Raw genomic sequence first — 17165 nt, forward strand, 5'->3', positions numbered from 1 at the left:
ATACTGTATGTAACAGTCCCCTGTATACTGTATGTAACAGTCCCCTGTATACTGTATGTAACAGTCCCCTGTATACTGTAGGTAACAGTCCCCTGTATGTAACAGTCCCCTGTATACTGTATGTATAACAGTCCCCTGTATACTGTATGTAACAGTCCCCTGTATACTGTATGCAACAGTCCCCTGTATACTGTATGTAACACTCCCCTGTAGGTAACAGTCCCCTGTATACTGTATGTAACAGTCCCCTGTATACTGTATGTAACAGTCCCCTGTATACTGTATGTAACAGTCCCCTGTATACTGTATGTAACAGCCCCCTGTATGTAACAGCCCCCTGTATACTGTATGTAACAGTCCCCTGTATACTGTATGTAACAGCCCCCTGTATGTAACAGTCCCCTGTACTGTATGTAACACTGTATGTAACAGTCCCCTGTATACTGTAGGTAACAGTCCCCTGTATACTGTAGGTAACAGTCCCCTGTATACTGTAGGTAACAGTCCCCTGTATACTGTAGGTAACAGTCCCCTGTATACTGTAGGTAACAGTCCCTGTATACTGTAGGTAACAGTCCCTGTATACTGTATGTAACAGTCCCTGTATACTGTATGTAACAGTCCCCTGTATACTGTATGTAACAGTCCCCTGTATACTGTATGTAACAGTCCCTGCATACTGTATGTAACAGTCCCCTGCATACTGTATGTAACAGTCCCTGTATACTGTATGTAACAGTCCCTGTATACTGTATGTAACAGTCCCCTGCTCCAACATTTTTATTTCATTTTTACTTAACTGGGAAAGTAAGTTAACAAACAAATTCTTACTTATTACCCCGGACGACGCCGGGCCAATTGTGCGCCGCCCTATGGGACTCCCAATCACGGCCGGATGTGATGCAGCCTGGATTCGAACCAGGGAGTTTAGTGACACCTCTTGCACTGAGATACAGTGCCTTAGACCACTTTGCCACTTTGAATAGGATATTTCAACTTAACAGTGACATCTACTGGTTCTCATAAATCATAATATAACTGAATAATTATATACCCCTTCTTCACCACTAGATGGCAGTGCTGGATCACATGTAAGTGAATTGACAGAGAAAAAAAAAGTAGGTTTTTTTTTCAATGAATTTAATGTTGCAACCTGGCATTTAAAAGACATTGAGAATCCAAGAGAGGGCGACAATGAAAAGCAGAAAACTAAAGATGAAGAGGTGCGACCTGAAAACACCCTCTTTCATCTTCATCAAAGAACAGATCAAAAATAGGCCGAGAGAGAGAGGTCGAGAGAGAGAGAGAGAGAGAGGGGTCGAGAGAGAGAGAGGTCGAGAGAGAGAAAGGGGCCGAGAGAAAGAGAGGCCGAGAGAGAGAGGGGCCCGAGAGAGAGAGGCTGTGAGAGAGAGAGAGAGGCCGAGAGAGAGGGGCCGAGAGAGAGGGGCCGAGAGAGAGGGGCTGAGAGAGAGAGAGGCCGAGAGAGAGAGGGGCCGAGAGAGAGAGAGAGAAGGGCCGAGAGAGAGAGAGAGGGGCCCGAGAGAGAGAGGCTGAGAGAGAGAGAGGCCGAGAGAGAGAGGGGCCCGAGAGTGAGAGAGGCAGAGTGAGAGAGAGAGGCCGAGAGAGAGAGGGGCCGAGAGAGAGAGGGGCCGAGAGAGAGAGGGGCCGAGAGAGAGAGAGGCTGAGAGAGAGAGGCTGAGAGAGAGAGGGGCCCGAGAGTGAGAGAAAGAGAGAGGCCGAGAGAGAGAGAGGCCGAGAGAGAGAGAGGCTGAGAGAGAGAGAGGCTGAGAGAGAGAGGGGCCCGAGAGTGAGAGAGAGAGGCCGAGAGAGAGAGAGGCCGAGAGAGAGAGAGACAGAGAGAGAGAGATGAGGTTAAGTTAGACCATTCCTCCGGAACAACAACTCACATCTGACAAAGCATCCAACAATTCCATATTCCCAACTATTAAACATCCTTGTTCATTGTGTATCTGACGGGGTTAAAGTTCATCCTCCTGCTGTAATCAACATGTCATATAGAAATAGAGGGGTGTGTAAATGTGGTTATTCTGGGCCTTCAGCTGGACTTATTTCAGATTCCTATACACGGGCGCCCTTATAAAACTGGCATTGAAGCAGCACTGGAGTTCATGAGGTAATGGTTTTGGTTGACCCCTGACCTAATCCTTCACAACAATGCAAATGGTGTAAGGCCGTAATGAGGATATGTGTGTTTCATGAGCTTGGTGGTAGCCGGTATACTGTAACGGCACTGAGGTCTAAAGTATGGCATTTACATGGATATATTATTAACAGATGGAGGATCGTTATTTTAAATTAAACACGCCCATCTTTTGTGCTTTAAAATGTATATATATTGTGTCGAGTTCATTTCGATGCCGTTTAAGTTAAAATCGTTTAATTTTACAGGTCACACTGAGTGTTGCATCAGATCAGAACGACTTGTGTTTTTTTATTCCTGTAGTCATTTTTGGAAACTGCATCAGCAGACACCTTCCTATCTAGGTCAAATAATACGTGTCACGTCTAAACGATATGGACAGTTCAAGAATGCATACATTTAACAAAAACATTTTTTTTAAATCCAAACTGCTATTAAAGCAATACACATGAATATACAAATGATGACTGTAACTTTTCAGTTTTAACACATTTGTCCAAATGTATCTGTGCTATTCCTTGGTGGTATGCTGGGTGATGTACATGTGCTTCAGAATATGTGCCGTGGATAAAAAAAACTGCAGTATGTTTGTATTAGTACTACGGATTTGATTAGTACTACTGATTAGTACTACTACTGGTACCTTGTTATTATATGTGTAGTTGCATGTTGTGCCGTGGATTTTAAAAAACTGGAGTTTGTTTGTATTAGTACGACTGATTTGATTAGTACTACTGATTAGTACTACGGATTTGATTAGTACTACTGATTAGTACTACTGATTAGTACTACTGATTAGTACTACTGATTAGTACTACTGATTTGATTAGTACTACTGATTAGTACTACTGATTAGTACTACTGATTAGTACTACTGATTAGTACTACTGATTAGTACTACTGATTAGTACTACTGATTAGTACTACGGATTTGATTAGTACTACTGATTAGTACTACTGATTAGTACTACTGATTAGTACTACTACTGGTACCTTGTTATTATGTGTGTAGTTGAATGTTGATTTTCTGTAGTGAAGTAGGCGACTACATCCATCAGGTTAATGGAAACTAATTCTTACAATTCCTTAATATGTAGTTTTAAACTATTATCCTTGACAAAATAATAATAATAATAATAATAATAATAATAATAATAATAATAATAATGGAGTAACTTGATATTCAATACTTTGCATATTTTTTTTCTTCTGTGTTCTTGATATTGTGCCTGAAAAAACTTGCATTGTAAAGACCTTAATATATATATATATATATTGTTTTTATAAATAAAAGGGTTATTTCCAATTCAATAAAAGATAGATGAGATATCACCTCTAGTCACAGATAGAAGCCATGTCAGAATATCTTACTAATTAATATTCACATAACGTCGTTAGAATGCAATTAAATGGAAGGTCTGCTATCGATACGTAAAACATTTACAATAGCGCCTCTTTTCAAAAGGAAACAAGAACGGTCAAAGTAAACACTCAGTCTGAATAAACAAGATGTTTAACAAAAGTACAGTATCATACAACAACTAAAACATGTGAATAAAGAGACTCAAGGTTTAAAAAAAACAAACACTTGAATTTCATTGCAAAATAATTATTATACATGACGTGAAATATACATTATTAATCTTACATTTTGGCATTTACAAATCTTTGTCCGTTGACGTACAGTATATTACAGCGAGGGATGGAGTTTTTAGTTACAGTAAGGACAAGTGCATAGCAAAATAGAAAAACCTTTCAATCCTTCTAAGGACTAAACACAAAGCCCGACCAACCGGTATTAAAAAAAAACTTTAAAAACAACAACATTTGAACAAAAAAAATGTTTGTAAGGCAAATATTTCATCATTTAAAATTGGCATAGTCTGAGAAAATGTCCACAAAGTCTTGTACCACGCGGTAGCAGAAGTCGTATTGTTCCTGGGGAAAGAATTTGAGAACCATCAGGGAGAATTCTAAACAAGACTCCGGTATTTAGATTCTAAACAAGACTCCGGTATTTAGATTCTAAACACGACTCCGGTATTTAGATTCTAAACACGACTCCGGTATTTAGATTCTAAACACGACTCTGGTATTTAGATTCTAAACACGACTCCGGTATTTAGATTCTAAACACGACTCCGGTATTTAGATTCTAAACACGACTCCGGTATTTAGATTCTAAACACGACTCCGGTATTTAGATTCTAAACACGACTCCGGTATTTAGATTCTAAACACGACTCCGGTATTTAGATTCTAAACACGACTCCGGTATTTAGATTCTAAACACGATTCTAAACACGACTCCGGTATTTAGATTCTAAACACGACTCCGGTATTTAGATTCTAAACACGACTACGGTATTTAGATTCTAAACACGATTCCGGTATTTAGATTCTAAACACGACTCCGGTATTTAGATTCTAAACACGACTCTGGTATTTAGATTCTAAACACGACTCTGGTATTTAGATTCTAAACACGACTCTGGTATTTAGATTCTAAACACGACTCCGGTGAACTAACATGTAATGTTCGCTGTGTCGATGTTTTACGTCCGTTCTGATCGTTTTACTGTAAAGCCAGAGCACCAAAGACAAATGTCCATTCTGTGTTAAACTTAACGGACAATAAATGATTATATTATCTATTAATGGCATTGCGACCCGATAGATACTTGGTCTATTATAATGGGTGCTAAACTATGTTGATTCTTTGGAAATGAAAATAGGTTTATAAATGGTGATCTGTGTTAAAGTCCTCACCACGGTCTGGACCATATGTGGTCTCTGCATCCGTAAACTCTTCACAGTCTGGAAGACGTCCAGTAGGCCCTCAGCCTTGACCCGCTCCAGGATATTGCTCAGTGCAATGAACGTACCTGTTCGCCCTGCACCAGCACTACACAACAAAACATTCAAGAAAAACAGTGACTTTTGGGGTTTTGTGACTGTTGTAATGAGTTGCTATAGTAACAGTAACAGTCTTGCCTAAAGAATGCTCAACAAATTATTAAAAAGGTGTTACCAGTAACAGTAAATGTGTAATAAAGTGTTACCATAGTAACAGTAAATGTGTAATAAAGTGTTACCATAGTAACAGTAAATGTGTAATAAAGTGTTACCATAGTAACAGTAAATGTGTAATAAAGTGTTACCATAGTAACAGTAAATGTGTAATAAAGTGTTACCATAGTAACAGTAAATGTGTAATAAAGTGTTACCATAGTAACAGTAAATGTGTAATAAAGTGTTACCATAGTAACAGTAAATGTGTAATAAAGTGTTACCATAGTAACAGTAAATGTGTAATAAAGTGTTACCATAGTAACAGTAAATGTGTAGTGTTACCATAGTAACAGCAAATGTGTAATAAAGTGTTACCATAGTAACAGTAAATGTGTAATAAAGTGTTACCATAGTAACAGTAAATGTTTAATAAAGTGTTACCATAGTAACAGTAAATGTATAATAAAGAATTGTTACTAAGTATATTTAAATTGGTCTAAGAGTGTTACTTAGGTAACAGTGAAGTGTAAAAGTCTTCCCAAAGTAACATATTCCACCACATGGTGATGAGGGTCAGAGTCTTAGCTACCTGCAGTGTACGATGATGGGATGGTTTCCTGACTGCTGTTGCTGTCTCTGCACCGAGGCGATGATGTCAATCATTCCTTTCCCTTCGGCTGGGATCCCGATCTCTGGCCAGCCGTGAAAATGGAAGTGGCGGACCAGACGTGTCTGCTTATCCTGAAACATGCAAACCCAGGTTTGGAAAGATAATGTAGCTGTCAGGATGCTAATTGTAGCAACATGCTAGGTGTGGAAAGATAATGTAGCTGTCAGGATGCTAACTGTAGCAACATGCTAGGTGTGGACAGATCATTTAGCATTGGGAGCTAATTTTAGCAACATGCTAGGTGTGGACAGATCATTTAGCATTGGGAGCTAATTTTAGCAACATGCTAGGTTTGGACAGATCATTTAGCATTGGGAGTTAATTTTAGCAACATGCTAGGTTTGGACAGATCATTTAGCATTGGGAGCTAATTTTAGCAACATGCTAGGTTTGGACAGATCATTTAGCATTGGGAGTTAATTTTAGCAACATGCTAGGTTTGGACAGATCATTTAGCATTGGGAGCTAATTTTAGCAACATGCTAGGTTTGGACAGATCATTTAGCATTGGGAGCTAATTTTAGCAACATGCTAGGTTTGGACAGATCAGCAATAGATAGTTTTGCAATACGCTACTTTCTCGTGATGACTGTCAACATCTAATTTGGGTTGAGGGTTACAAGATTAGCAATATGCTAACATGACAAACACTTTATTCCTGTGATTAATCATGGACTCCTCTAGAGGTAAGAAGAAGGTTAATAAGGTTAATGTCTCAATAAACTATTGTTTTTAGGTCCCTCACTACCTCTGGGTATTTCCGTGTAAACTTACTGGGCCATAGGTGAGTACCAGATCCCGTACACTGAAGCTGTCACACACAGTGCATCCCTTCATCTCTACAGTGTAGTCTCCATAGGTCACTGAGTCCTCTGTGGGCCAGTACTGGAAACACTTGTCCTGCAGGAGACAGTCAGGAGATTAAGACTGAGTACTGGATAGCATAGTGATTCTATTCCCATCAGATAATAGAAGACATGTTCACGAACAGTAGCCTACTATAATATTACAATAACTCAACACATAGAAGAACAGTACACTACTGCAATATTACAATAACTCAACACATGGAAGAACAGTACTCTACTACAATATTACAATAACTCAAATCATGTTAGAACAGTACTCTACTACATTATTACAATAGCTCAACACATGGAGGAACAGTACTCTACTACATTATTACAATAACTCAACACATGGAAGAACAGTACTCTACTACAATATTACAATTACTCAACACATGGAAGAACAGTACTCTACTACAATATACAATTACAAATAGAACAGTACTCTACTACAATATTCAACACATGGAAGAACAGTACTCTACTACAATATTACAATAACTCAACACATGGAAGAACAGTACTCTACTACAATATTACAATAACTCAACACATGGAAGAACAGTACTCTACTACAATATTACAATAACTCAACACATGGAAGAACAGTACTCTACTACAATATTACAATAACTCAAACATGTTAGAACAGTACTCTACTACAATATTACAATAACTCAAATCATGGAAGAACAGTACTCTACTACAATATTACAATTACTCAACACATGGAAGAACAGTACTACTACAATATTACAATAATTACAGTAACTGCAATATTACAAATCATGGAAGAACAGTACTCTACTACAATATTACAATAACTCAACACATGGAAGAACAGTACTCTACTACATTATTACAATAACTCAACACATGGAAGAACAGTACTCTACTACAATATTACAATTACTCAACACATGGAAGAACAGTACTCTACTACAATATTACAATAACTCAACACATGGAAGAACAGTACTCTACTACAATATTACAATAACTCAAATCATGTTAGAACAGTACTCTACTACAATATTACAATAACTCAAATCATGTTAGAACAGTACTCTACTACAATATTACAATAACTCAACACATAGAAGAACAGTACTCTACTACAATATTACAATTACTCAAATCATGTTAGAACAGTACTCTACTACAATATTACAATAACTCAAATCATGTTAAGAACAGTACTCTACTACAATATTACAATAACTCAAACATGGAAGAACAGTACTCTACTACAATATTACCATAACTCAACACATGGAAGAACAGTACTCTACTACAATATTACAATAACTCAACACATGGAAGAACAGTACTCTACTGCAATATTACAATAACTCAACACATGGAAGAACAGTACTCTACTACAATATTACAATAACTCAAACATGGAAGAACAGTACTCTACTACATTATTACAATAACTCAACACATGGAAGAACAACTCAACAATTACTATGGAAGAACAGTACTCTACTACAATATTACAATAACTCAAACATGGAAGAACAGTACTCTACTACAATATTACAATAACTCAAATCATGTTAGAACAGTACTCTACTACAATATTACAATAACTCAACACATGGAAGAACAGTACTCTACTACAATATTACAATTACTCAAATCATGGAAGAACAGTACTCTACTACAATATTACAATAACTCAAATCATGGAAGAACAGTACTCTACTACAATATTACAATAACTCAAATCATGTTAAGAACAGTACTCTACTACAATATTACAATAACTCAACACATGGAAGAACAGTACTCTACTACAATATTACAATAACTCAAATCATGTTACTCTACTACAATATTACAATAGCTCAACACATGGAGGAACAGTAATATTACAATAACTCAACACATACAATATTACAATTACTCAACACATGGAAGAACAGTACTCTACTACAATATTACAATAGCTCAACACAAAGAGGTCCTAGTTTTGGATCCTTGGTAGCGGTAGACAACTAAGATGCAGTAGTTAGTAAGTGAATAGCATAGAGATATATCATATAATATGAATTGTTTAAATGCTATTTCTTCGATGGAATATCCTTCCTACCTGCTCCCTCTCCTGTAGTTCCGTCAGCATGACGACGGAGTGACACTTCCACTCCCACGCCATCCTCCAGTAGTCCTCTACCGTGTGAGATAAAGGACCCTGGGTCGCTATGAAGTAGTCCTTCTGCACTGCAGCATTACCACCATGTCAGACAGGTACATCTTCCTGTCCACCACAGTACAGGCATTACCACCATGTCAGACAGGTACAACTTCCTGTCCACCACAGTACAGGCATTACCACCATGTCAGACAGGTACAACTTGATTGCAGCGTATGAATATATACTTTAATATACCTCACAAAATTAATATATAATTTAATATACCTCACAAAATGAATATATACTTTAATATACTGCAAAAACAAAAACAAAACTAGCTATCGATAAATATGACATTGATTCACGTTTACTCCTTGATATAGTAGTGAGTATTGTAGTGTTTACTCATTGATGTAGTAGTGAGTATTGTGATGTTTACCCATTGATATAGTAGTGAGTATTGTAATGTTTACTCATTGATGTAGTAGTGAGTATTGTAATGTTTACTCATTGATGTAGTAGTGAGTATTGTAACGTTTACTCATTGATGTAGTAGTGAGTATTGTAATGTTTACTCATTGATGTAGTAGTGAGTATTTATCTATGTTGATCATTGATGTAGTAGTGAGTATTGTGATGTTTACTATTGATGTAGTAGTGAGTATATTTACATCTATAAATCATTGATGTAGTAGTGAGTATTGTAACATTTACTCATTGATGTAGTAGTGAGTATTGTAACGTTCTATAAATGATGCATTGATGTAGTAGTGAGTATTGTGATGTTTACTCATTGATGTAGTAGTGAGTATATACTTACATCTATAAATGATGCATTGATGTAGTAGTGAGTATATACTTACATCTATAAATGATGCATTGATGTAGTAGTGAGTATTGTAATGTTTACTCATTGATGTAGTAGTGAGTATTGTAATGTTTACTTACATCTATAAATGAAGCATTGATGTAGTAGTGAGTATTGTAACGTTTACTCATTGATGAGTAGTGAGTATTGTAACGTCTACTTACATCTATAAATGATGCATTGATGTAGTAGTGAGTATATATGTTTACTCATTGATGTAGTAGTGAGTATTGTAACGTTTATCTATAAATGATCATTGATGTAGTAGTGAGTATATACTTACATCTATATGAAGCATTGATGTAGTAGTGAGTATTGTAATGTTTACTCATTGATGTAGTAGTGAGTATTGTAAAGTTTACTCATTGATATAGTAGTGAGTATTGTAATGTTTACTCATTGATGTAGTAGTGAGTATTGTGTTTACTCATTGATATAGTAGTGAGTATTGTGTTTACTCATTGATGTAGTAGTGAGTATATACTTACATCTATGATGAAGCATTGAGTATTGTAAGCATTGATGTAGTAGTGAGTATATTTACTCATTGCATTGATGTAGTAGTGAGTATATATTTACATCTTAAATGATGCATTGATGTAGTATGAGTATATTTACATCTATAAATGATGCATTGATGTAGTAGTGAGTATTGTACTTACATTTACTCATTGATGTAGTAGTGAGTATTGTAACGTTTACTCATTGATGTAGTAGTGAGTATATACTTACATCTATAAATGATGCATTGATGTAGTAGTGAGTATTGTAACGTTTACTCATTGATGTAGTAGTGAGTATATACTTACATCTATAAATGATGCATTGATGTAGTAGTGAGTATTGTAACGTCTACTTACATCTATAAATGATGCATTGATGTAGTAGTGAGTATTGTAACGTTTACTCATTGATGTAGTAGTGAGTATTGTAATGTTTACTCATTGATGTAGTAGTGAGTATTGTAAAGTTTACTCATTGATATAGTAGTGAGTATTGTAACGTTTACTCATTGATGTAGTAGTGAGTATATACTTACATCTATAAATGAAGCATTGATGTAGTAGTGAGTATTGTAATGTTTACTCATTGATGTAGTAGTGAGTATTGTAAAGTTTACTCATTGATATAGTAGTGAGTATTGTAATGTTTACTCATTGATGTAGTAGTGAGTATTGTAATGTTTACTCATTGATGTAGTAGTGAGTATTGTAACGTTTACTCATTGATGTAGTAGTGAGTATTGTAATGTTTACTCATTGATGTAGTAGTGAGTATTGTAACGTTTACTCATTGATATAGTAGTGAGTATTGTAATGTTTACTCATTGATGTAGTAGTGAGTATTGTAATGTTTACTCATTGATGTAGTAGTGAGTATTGTAACGTTTACTCATTGATGTAGTAGTGAGTATATACTTACATCTATAAATGATGCATTGATGTAGTAGTGAGTATTGTGATGTTAACTCATTGATGTAGTAGTGAGTAGTGTAACGTCTACTTACATCTATAAATGATGCATTGATGTAGTAGTGAGTATTGTAACGTCTACTTACATCTATAAATGATGCATTGATGTAGTAGTGAGTATATACTTACATCTATAAATGATGCATTGATGTAGTAGTGAGTATATACTTACATCTATAAATGAAGCATTGATGTAGTAGTGAGTATATACTTACATCTATAAATGAAGCATTGATGTAGTAGTGAGTATATACTTACATCTATAAATGATGCATTGATGTAGTAGTGAGTATATACTTACATCTATAAATGATGCATTGATGTAGTAGTGAGTATTGTAACGTTTACTCATTGATGTAGTAGTGAGTATATACTTACATCTATAAATGATGCATTGATGTAGTAGTGAGTATTGTGATGTTAACTCATTGATGTAGTAGTGAGTAGTGTAACGTCTACTTACATCTATAAATGATGCATTGATGTAGTAGTGAGTATTGTAACGTCTACTTACATCTATAAATGATGCATTGATGTAGTAGTGAGTATATACTTACATCTATAAATGAAGCATTGATGTAGTAGTGAGTATATACTTACATCTATAAATGATGCATTGATGTAGTAGTGAGTATATACTTACATCTATAAATGAAGCATTGATGTAGTAGTGAGTATATACTTACATCTATATGCAATGATGTAGTAGTGAGTATATTGATAAATGAAGCATTGAGTAGTGAGTATATACTTACATCTATAAATGATGCATTGATGTAGTAGTGAGTATATACTTAATGATAAATGAGCATTGATGTAGTAGTGAGTATATACTTACATCTATAAATGAGCATTGATGTAGTAGTGAGTATATACTTACATCTATAAATGATGCATTGATATAGTAGTGAGTATATACTTACATCTATAAATGAAGCATTGATGTAGTAGTGAGTATATACTTACATCTATAAATGAAGCATTGATGTAGTAGTGAGTATATACTTACATCTATAAATGATGCATTGATGTAGTAGTGAGTATATACTTACATCTATAAATGAAGCATTGATGTAGTAGTGAGTATATACTTACATCTATAAATGAAGCATTGATGTAGTCAGTAAACTCTTGGCCTCTTCTCATGGACATAATCACTCTGTTGAAGTCATCTGAAACATACAATCCATATTAAACTGGTGATAACTACAAAGACCGACAGTACACAGAGTATATCAATGATACACAGAGTATATCAATGGCATAACAACTCAACCTACCGATAAAAACCGACCCCCCCTTCATTGTAACTGCAGATTTACGACATGGGTTTGGCGTTTTAATGACGCGGCACTTTTGTTTTGGCCATATTTTTTAGCTGTCAGACAAAGTGTGCAGGCCTTCATTCTGAGCCCTATAGACCCTGGTCAAACGTAGTGCACAAAATATGGAATAGGGTGCAATAGTAGTGCACTAAATAGGGAATAGGGTGCCATAGTAGTGCACTAAACAGGGAATAGGGTGCCATAGTAGTGCACTAAATAGGGAATCGGGTGCCATAGTAGTGCACTAAATAGGGAATAGGGTGCCATTTGCGATGCACAGTAAAATGCTCCTCCAGATCCATTTCCCAAACACTATTTGTAAGATGAGAGACAAAACGTATCACTCAACCTAAAGAACAGCAAAAACAATGAGCGTTGTTTTAACAGAGAAAACAACAAAACAACAAGATCTCTCAATGTCACACATCAAGGTTTAAAATATATGAATACCAAATATGAAAAGGTGGTTTAGGTTAGGGTTAAGGTTTGGGATAGGGTCAAAAATTATGATTTTCAAAATGAGTTCCAAGCACTGTGATTAAACCGGCGATCCTTGGAGACGTAGCTAACACCCTAGCAAGGCGCGGGTCTACTAGATGGTAACAGGGACTCACGTCGCCCCCCCACCCCTAGTGGACGTTATAGGAAACTGCCATGGAAATAAATGTCCCTGTAATTTCCCCCTTCCCATTACACCAACACACATCTTAACTCACTAAAGGTGCGGCCCTTAACGGCCCTACAACCGAACGGTCTGAGGAAAGAGCAGATGAATTAGGGGTGGAAGGAATTGGATCATCTGCGATGCTGTCACTGTTGATTTATGAATAGATCACCCGTATTAGATGCCTAAAAGCCAGCGTTTCAAATGGCACCCTATTCCCTATATAGTGCACTACTTTTGACCACAGACCCTATAGACCCTGGTCAAAAGTAGTGCACTAAATAGGAATAGGGTGCCGTTTGAGACACACCCTAAAATGCTCCTCCAGATCCATTTCCCAAACACTATTTGTAAGATGAGAGACAAAACGCATCACTCAACCTAAAGAACAGCAACAACAATGAGCGTTTCATCAGATAAAACCACAAGACTCCTGACTAAAAGGATCTCTCGATGTCAGTCAGGCATCAAGGTTTAAATATATGAATAACAAATATGAAAGATACAAATTATGATTGATTGATGATGAAATATAAATAAATAAATATATGAATACCAAAAATGAAAATGTGACATATACAATGGATTTCCCGGGTTAATTCTGCATGAATGCAATTTAGGTGAGCGAACCAAGGGAATAAGGGATTTGATAATATCTCTTGTTTCGTTCTAAATAAGGCGGGGGGGTTATGAACACAATATAATCTGTGGGTCACAATCTGTCACAAGTTAAAGAATAACTGCATGACGTAATGTAGAGTTACTGGACTCTGAGGGGAAAACAGATCTCATTCAGGTTGTTGTAACTTTTCCGGCGTTCCTTACATGGAATAATCTGGAGCACTCTGTTCTTCTTCATGTTGGCAGGGAGATTTCCCATCCTCATGTTCTCCTTCATTATCCTCATGTTGGTCAGTTTCTGGACGATAAAGGGGGGGACAGGAAAGTGTCAGGATGTAAATGTACACATAGATGACTTAATATTTTTACCTTCATTTAACTAGGCAAGTAAATTAAGAACATTTTTTTTTTTTTTTTACAATGGCGGCCTACCCCCCCGGACAAACCCTCCCCTAACCCGGAGGACGCTGGGCCAATTGTGTGGCGCTCTATGGGACTCCAGATCACGGCCGGGTTGTGACACAACCGCTGAGCCACCCGGGAGGCCCAAAAATAAGAGCGATGCAAATTAACATAGAATAATTTATACCCGATGTCCACAATTGCTATTATAAGCATACACAGACTTTCAGAGATTCTAAGCTGCATGTAGCAATGGGCTCTATCTTATCAACTACAACCCTGTCAGAGAAGAGAGAGGACCCCTGGCTCTCACTTTGAACTCTTCCTCCAGGCCGACCCTGTCGAAGGGGGCGTGGGTGTTGTGGAGTTTGTGCAGGTGTCCTTCTAGAGATGACACGTCCAGTTCTGTGTCTCCGTACAGGTAGTATTCCAACAGGGCCTGGTAGATGAACGAGTACTGAATCTGGAGGCCACAGAGGAAGACAAACAGATATTTAGAGCACTAGAACAATAGGAATGAAAGTCCATACACTTTGATAATTGATTCCAAATGAAGAAGCTGAAGAAGAAGTAGAAACTGGAGAAGAGGCTGAAGAAGCAGAAGAAGAAGAAGGAGAAGAAGAAGAAGGAGAAAAGGGAGAAGAAGAAGGAGAAGAAGAAGGAGAAAAAGGAGAAGAAGAAGAAAGAGAAGGAGAAGAAGAAGGAGGAGGAGAAGGAGAAAAAGGAGAAGAAGAAGAAGGAGTAACTGAAGAAGAGGCCAAAGAAGCAGAAGAAGAAGAAGCAGAAGAAGAAGAAAAAGAACAAGGAGAAGATGAATCAGATGAGATCAAGTGTGGTGTTCCACAGGGATATATTCTTGGACCTCTATTATTTTCTAGTTTACATTACAAATACATATTTAGAACACTGTAGTAGTAGGAAGGACAATGCTTACTTTTGGACAGTTGCTAGTCCCTAGTACTAAGAGAAACATAGACTGATGCATTGAGAAATGAAATAGTGTTGTGACCCTGTTGATTTGAGCCTACTCACGTCTGTCTGTACAAGCTGCGAGCGCTGGTCTCTTATCTTGGACACAAAACCAAAGACGTCAATCTTCTGCTCTTGGTGCATCATGTCAATCACGCCGTCAATCACAATGAAGGTCCCTGTCCTTCCCACACCAGCACTGCAGAGACAAAGAACAGAGAAGGCCAAGGAGTCATCTGAGAATCATAGCATGATTCTACACCTGCATTGCTTGCTGTTTGGGGTTTTAGGCTGGGTTTCTGTACAGCACTTTGAGATATCAGCTGATGTACGAAGGGCTATATAAATACATTTGATTTGATTTGATTTGAGTTAGATCTCTCTCTCTCTTCCTAAAGACAGGGGGGACGTAACCTTCAGGTTACTATATACAGTACAATAGTTGAAATGTGCCTAAAAGACTACATCCCCAGTATAAAGTACCTGCAGTGAACCACGATGGGCCCAGCGAAGGAGGAGTTGACCGTCTTGACTTTCTTGAGGAACTTGAGCATGCCGATGGGGGAAAAGGGCACCCCAAAATCAGGCCAGCTGGTGAAGTGGAGCTGGGTGACCAGCCTGGAGGGCTTGGTGCCGTCACTGGCCTGCTACAGGAGGCGACACACAGAGCAGGCATACAGAGTCATTACTATAGCATATACTACATAGAGTCATTACCATAAACCAGACACTACATTACTATAGAGTCATTACTATAAACCAGACACTACATTCCTATAGAGTCATTACTATAAACCAGACACTACATTCCTATAGAGTCATTACTATAAACCAGACACTACATTACTATAGAGTCATTACTATAAACCATATACTACATAGAGTCATTACTATAAACCAGACACTACATTCCTATAGAGTCATTACTATACCTGATACTACTTAGAGTCATTACTATAAACCAGACACTACATTACTATAGAGTCATTATTACCTATACTAGTCATTACTATAAACCAGACACTACATATAGAGTCAATTATATAAACCAGATACTACATAGAGTCATTACTATAAACCAGATACTATAGTCATTACTATAAACCAGACACTACATAGAGTCATTACTATAAACCAGACACTACATTCCTATAGAGTCATTACTATAAACCAGACACTACATTACTATAGAGTCATTACTATAAACCATAGACACTATACATACTATTACTATAGAGTCATTACTTTAAACCATATACCTTTACATAGAGTCATTACTATACCTGATACTACATAGAGTCATTACTATAAACCAGACACTACATTACTATAGAGTCATTACTATAAACCAGACACTACATAGAGTCATTACTACCTCTGTCCATCAGTGTTGTGGAGCTCTGTAGACTACATATTTACAGTCAAATACTTATTGGTTTCACTTTAGGAAACTACAAGTGAATAAGTATATGACTATAGTATATTACAAGTGAATAAGTATAGGACTTTATTATACTACACGTGAATAAGTATATGACTATAGTATATTACAAGTGAATAAGTATATGACTATAGTATATTACAAGTGAATAAGTATATGACTATAGTATACTACAAGTGAATAAGTTTAGGACTTTAGTATACTACAAGTGAATAAGTATAGGACTTTATTATACTACAAGTGAATAAGTATAGTACTTTAGTATACTACAAGTGAATAAGTATAGTACTTTAGTATACTAGTGAATAAGTATAGGACTTTATTATACTACACGTGAATGCATTGTTTGCTATGGGGTTTTAGGCTGTGTTTCTGTACAGCACTTTGAGATATCAGCTGAATAAGTATAGGGCTATATAAATACATTTGATTTGATTTGATTTGATTTACTACAAGTGAATAAGTATAGTACTTTAGTATACTACAAGTGAATAAGTATAGGACTTTATTATACTACACGTGAATAAGTATAGGACTTTAGTATAGTACTTAGTATACTACAAGTGAATAAG

At 36.6% G+C, this 17165-nt stretch overlaps 1 protein-coding gene across 2 annotated transcripts in view; it reads right to left on the reverse strand.

Moving 5' to 3' along the window:
- Positions 1-3656: 3656 nt before the first annotated feature.
- The window catches only part of LOC124020491 (receptor-type tyrosine-protein phosphatase epsilon-like), an 80838-nt gene continuing 67329 nt past the window's right edge, over positions 3657-17165 (reverse strand). For both annotated transcript variants that reach the window (XM_046335739.1, XM_046335740.1), the window contains 10 exons: positions 15636-15799; positions 15216-15351; positions 14497-14646; positions 13986-14079; positions 12263-12343; positions 8790-8917; positions 6618-6743; positions 5763-5914; positions 4931-5066; positions 3657-4099 (listed from right to left, as the gene is read on the reverse strand). In XM_046335739.1, coding sequence (XP_046191695.1) covers positions 4025-4099; positions 4931-5066; positions 5763-5914; positions 6618-6743; positions 8790-8917; positions 12263-12343; positions 13986-14079; positions 14497-14646; positions 15216-15351; positions 15636-15799 — 1242 coding nt within the window. In that variant the 3' untranslated portion in view covers positions 3657-4024. The remainder of the gene's footprint in view (positions 4100-4930; positions 5067-5762; positions 5915-6617; positions 6744-8789; positions 8918-12262; positions 12344-13985; positions 14080-14496; positions 14647-15215; positions 15352-15635; positions 15800-17165) is intronic.

The sequence above is a fragment of the Oncorhynchus gorbuscha genome, unplaced genomic scaffold (genome assembly GCF_021184085.1).
Source record: "Oncorhynchus gorbuscha isolate QuinsamMale2020 ecotype Even-year unplaced genomic scaffold, OgorEven_v1.0 Un_scaffold_836, whole genome shotgun sequence".
NCBI classification, from domain to species: Eukaryota; Metazoa; Chordata; class Actinopteri; order Salmoniformes; family Salmonidae; genus Oncorhynchus; species Oncorhynchus gorbuscha.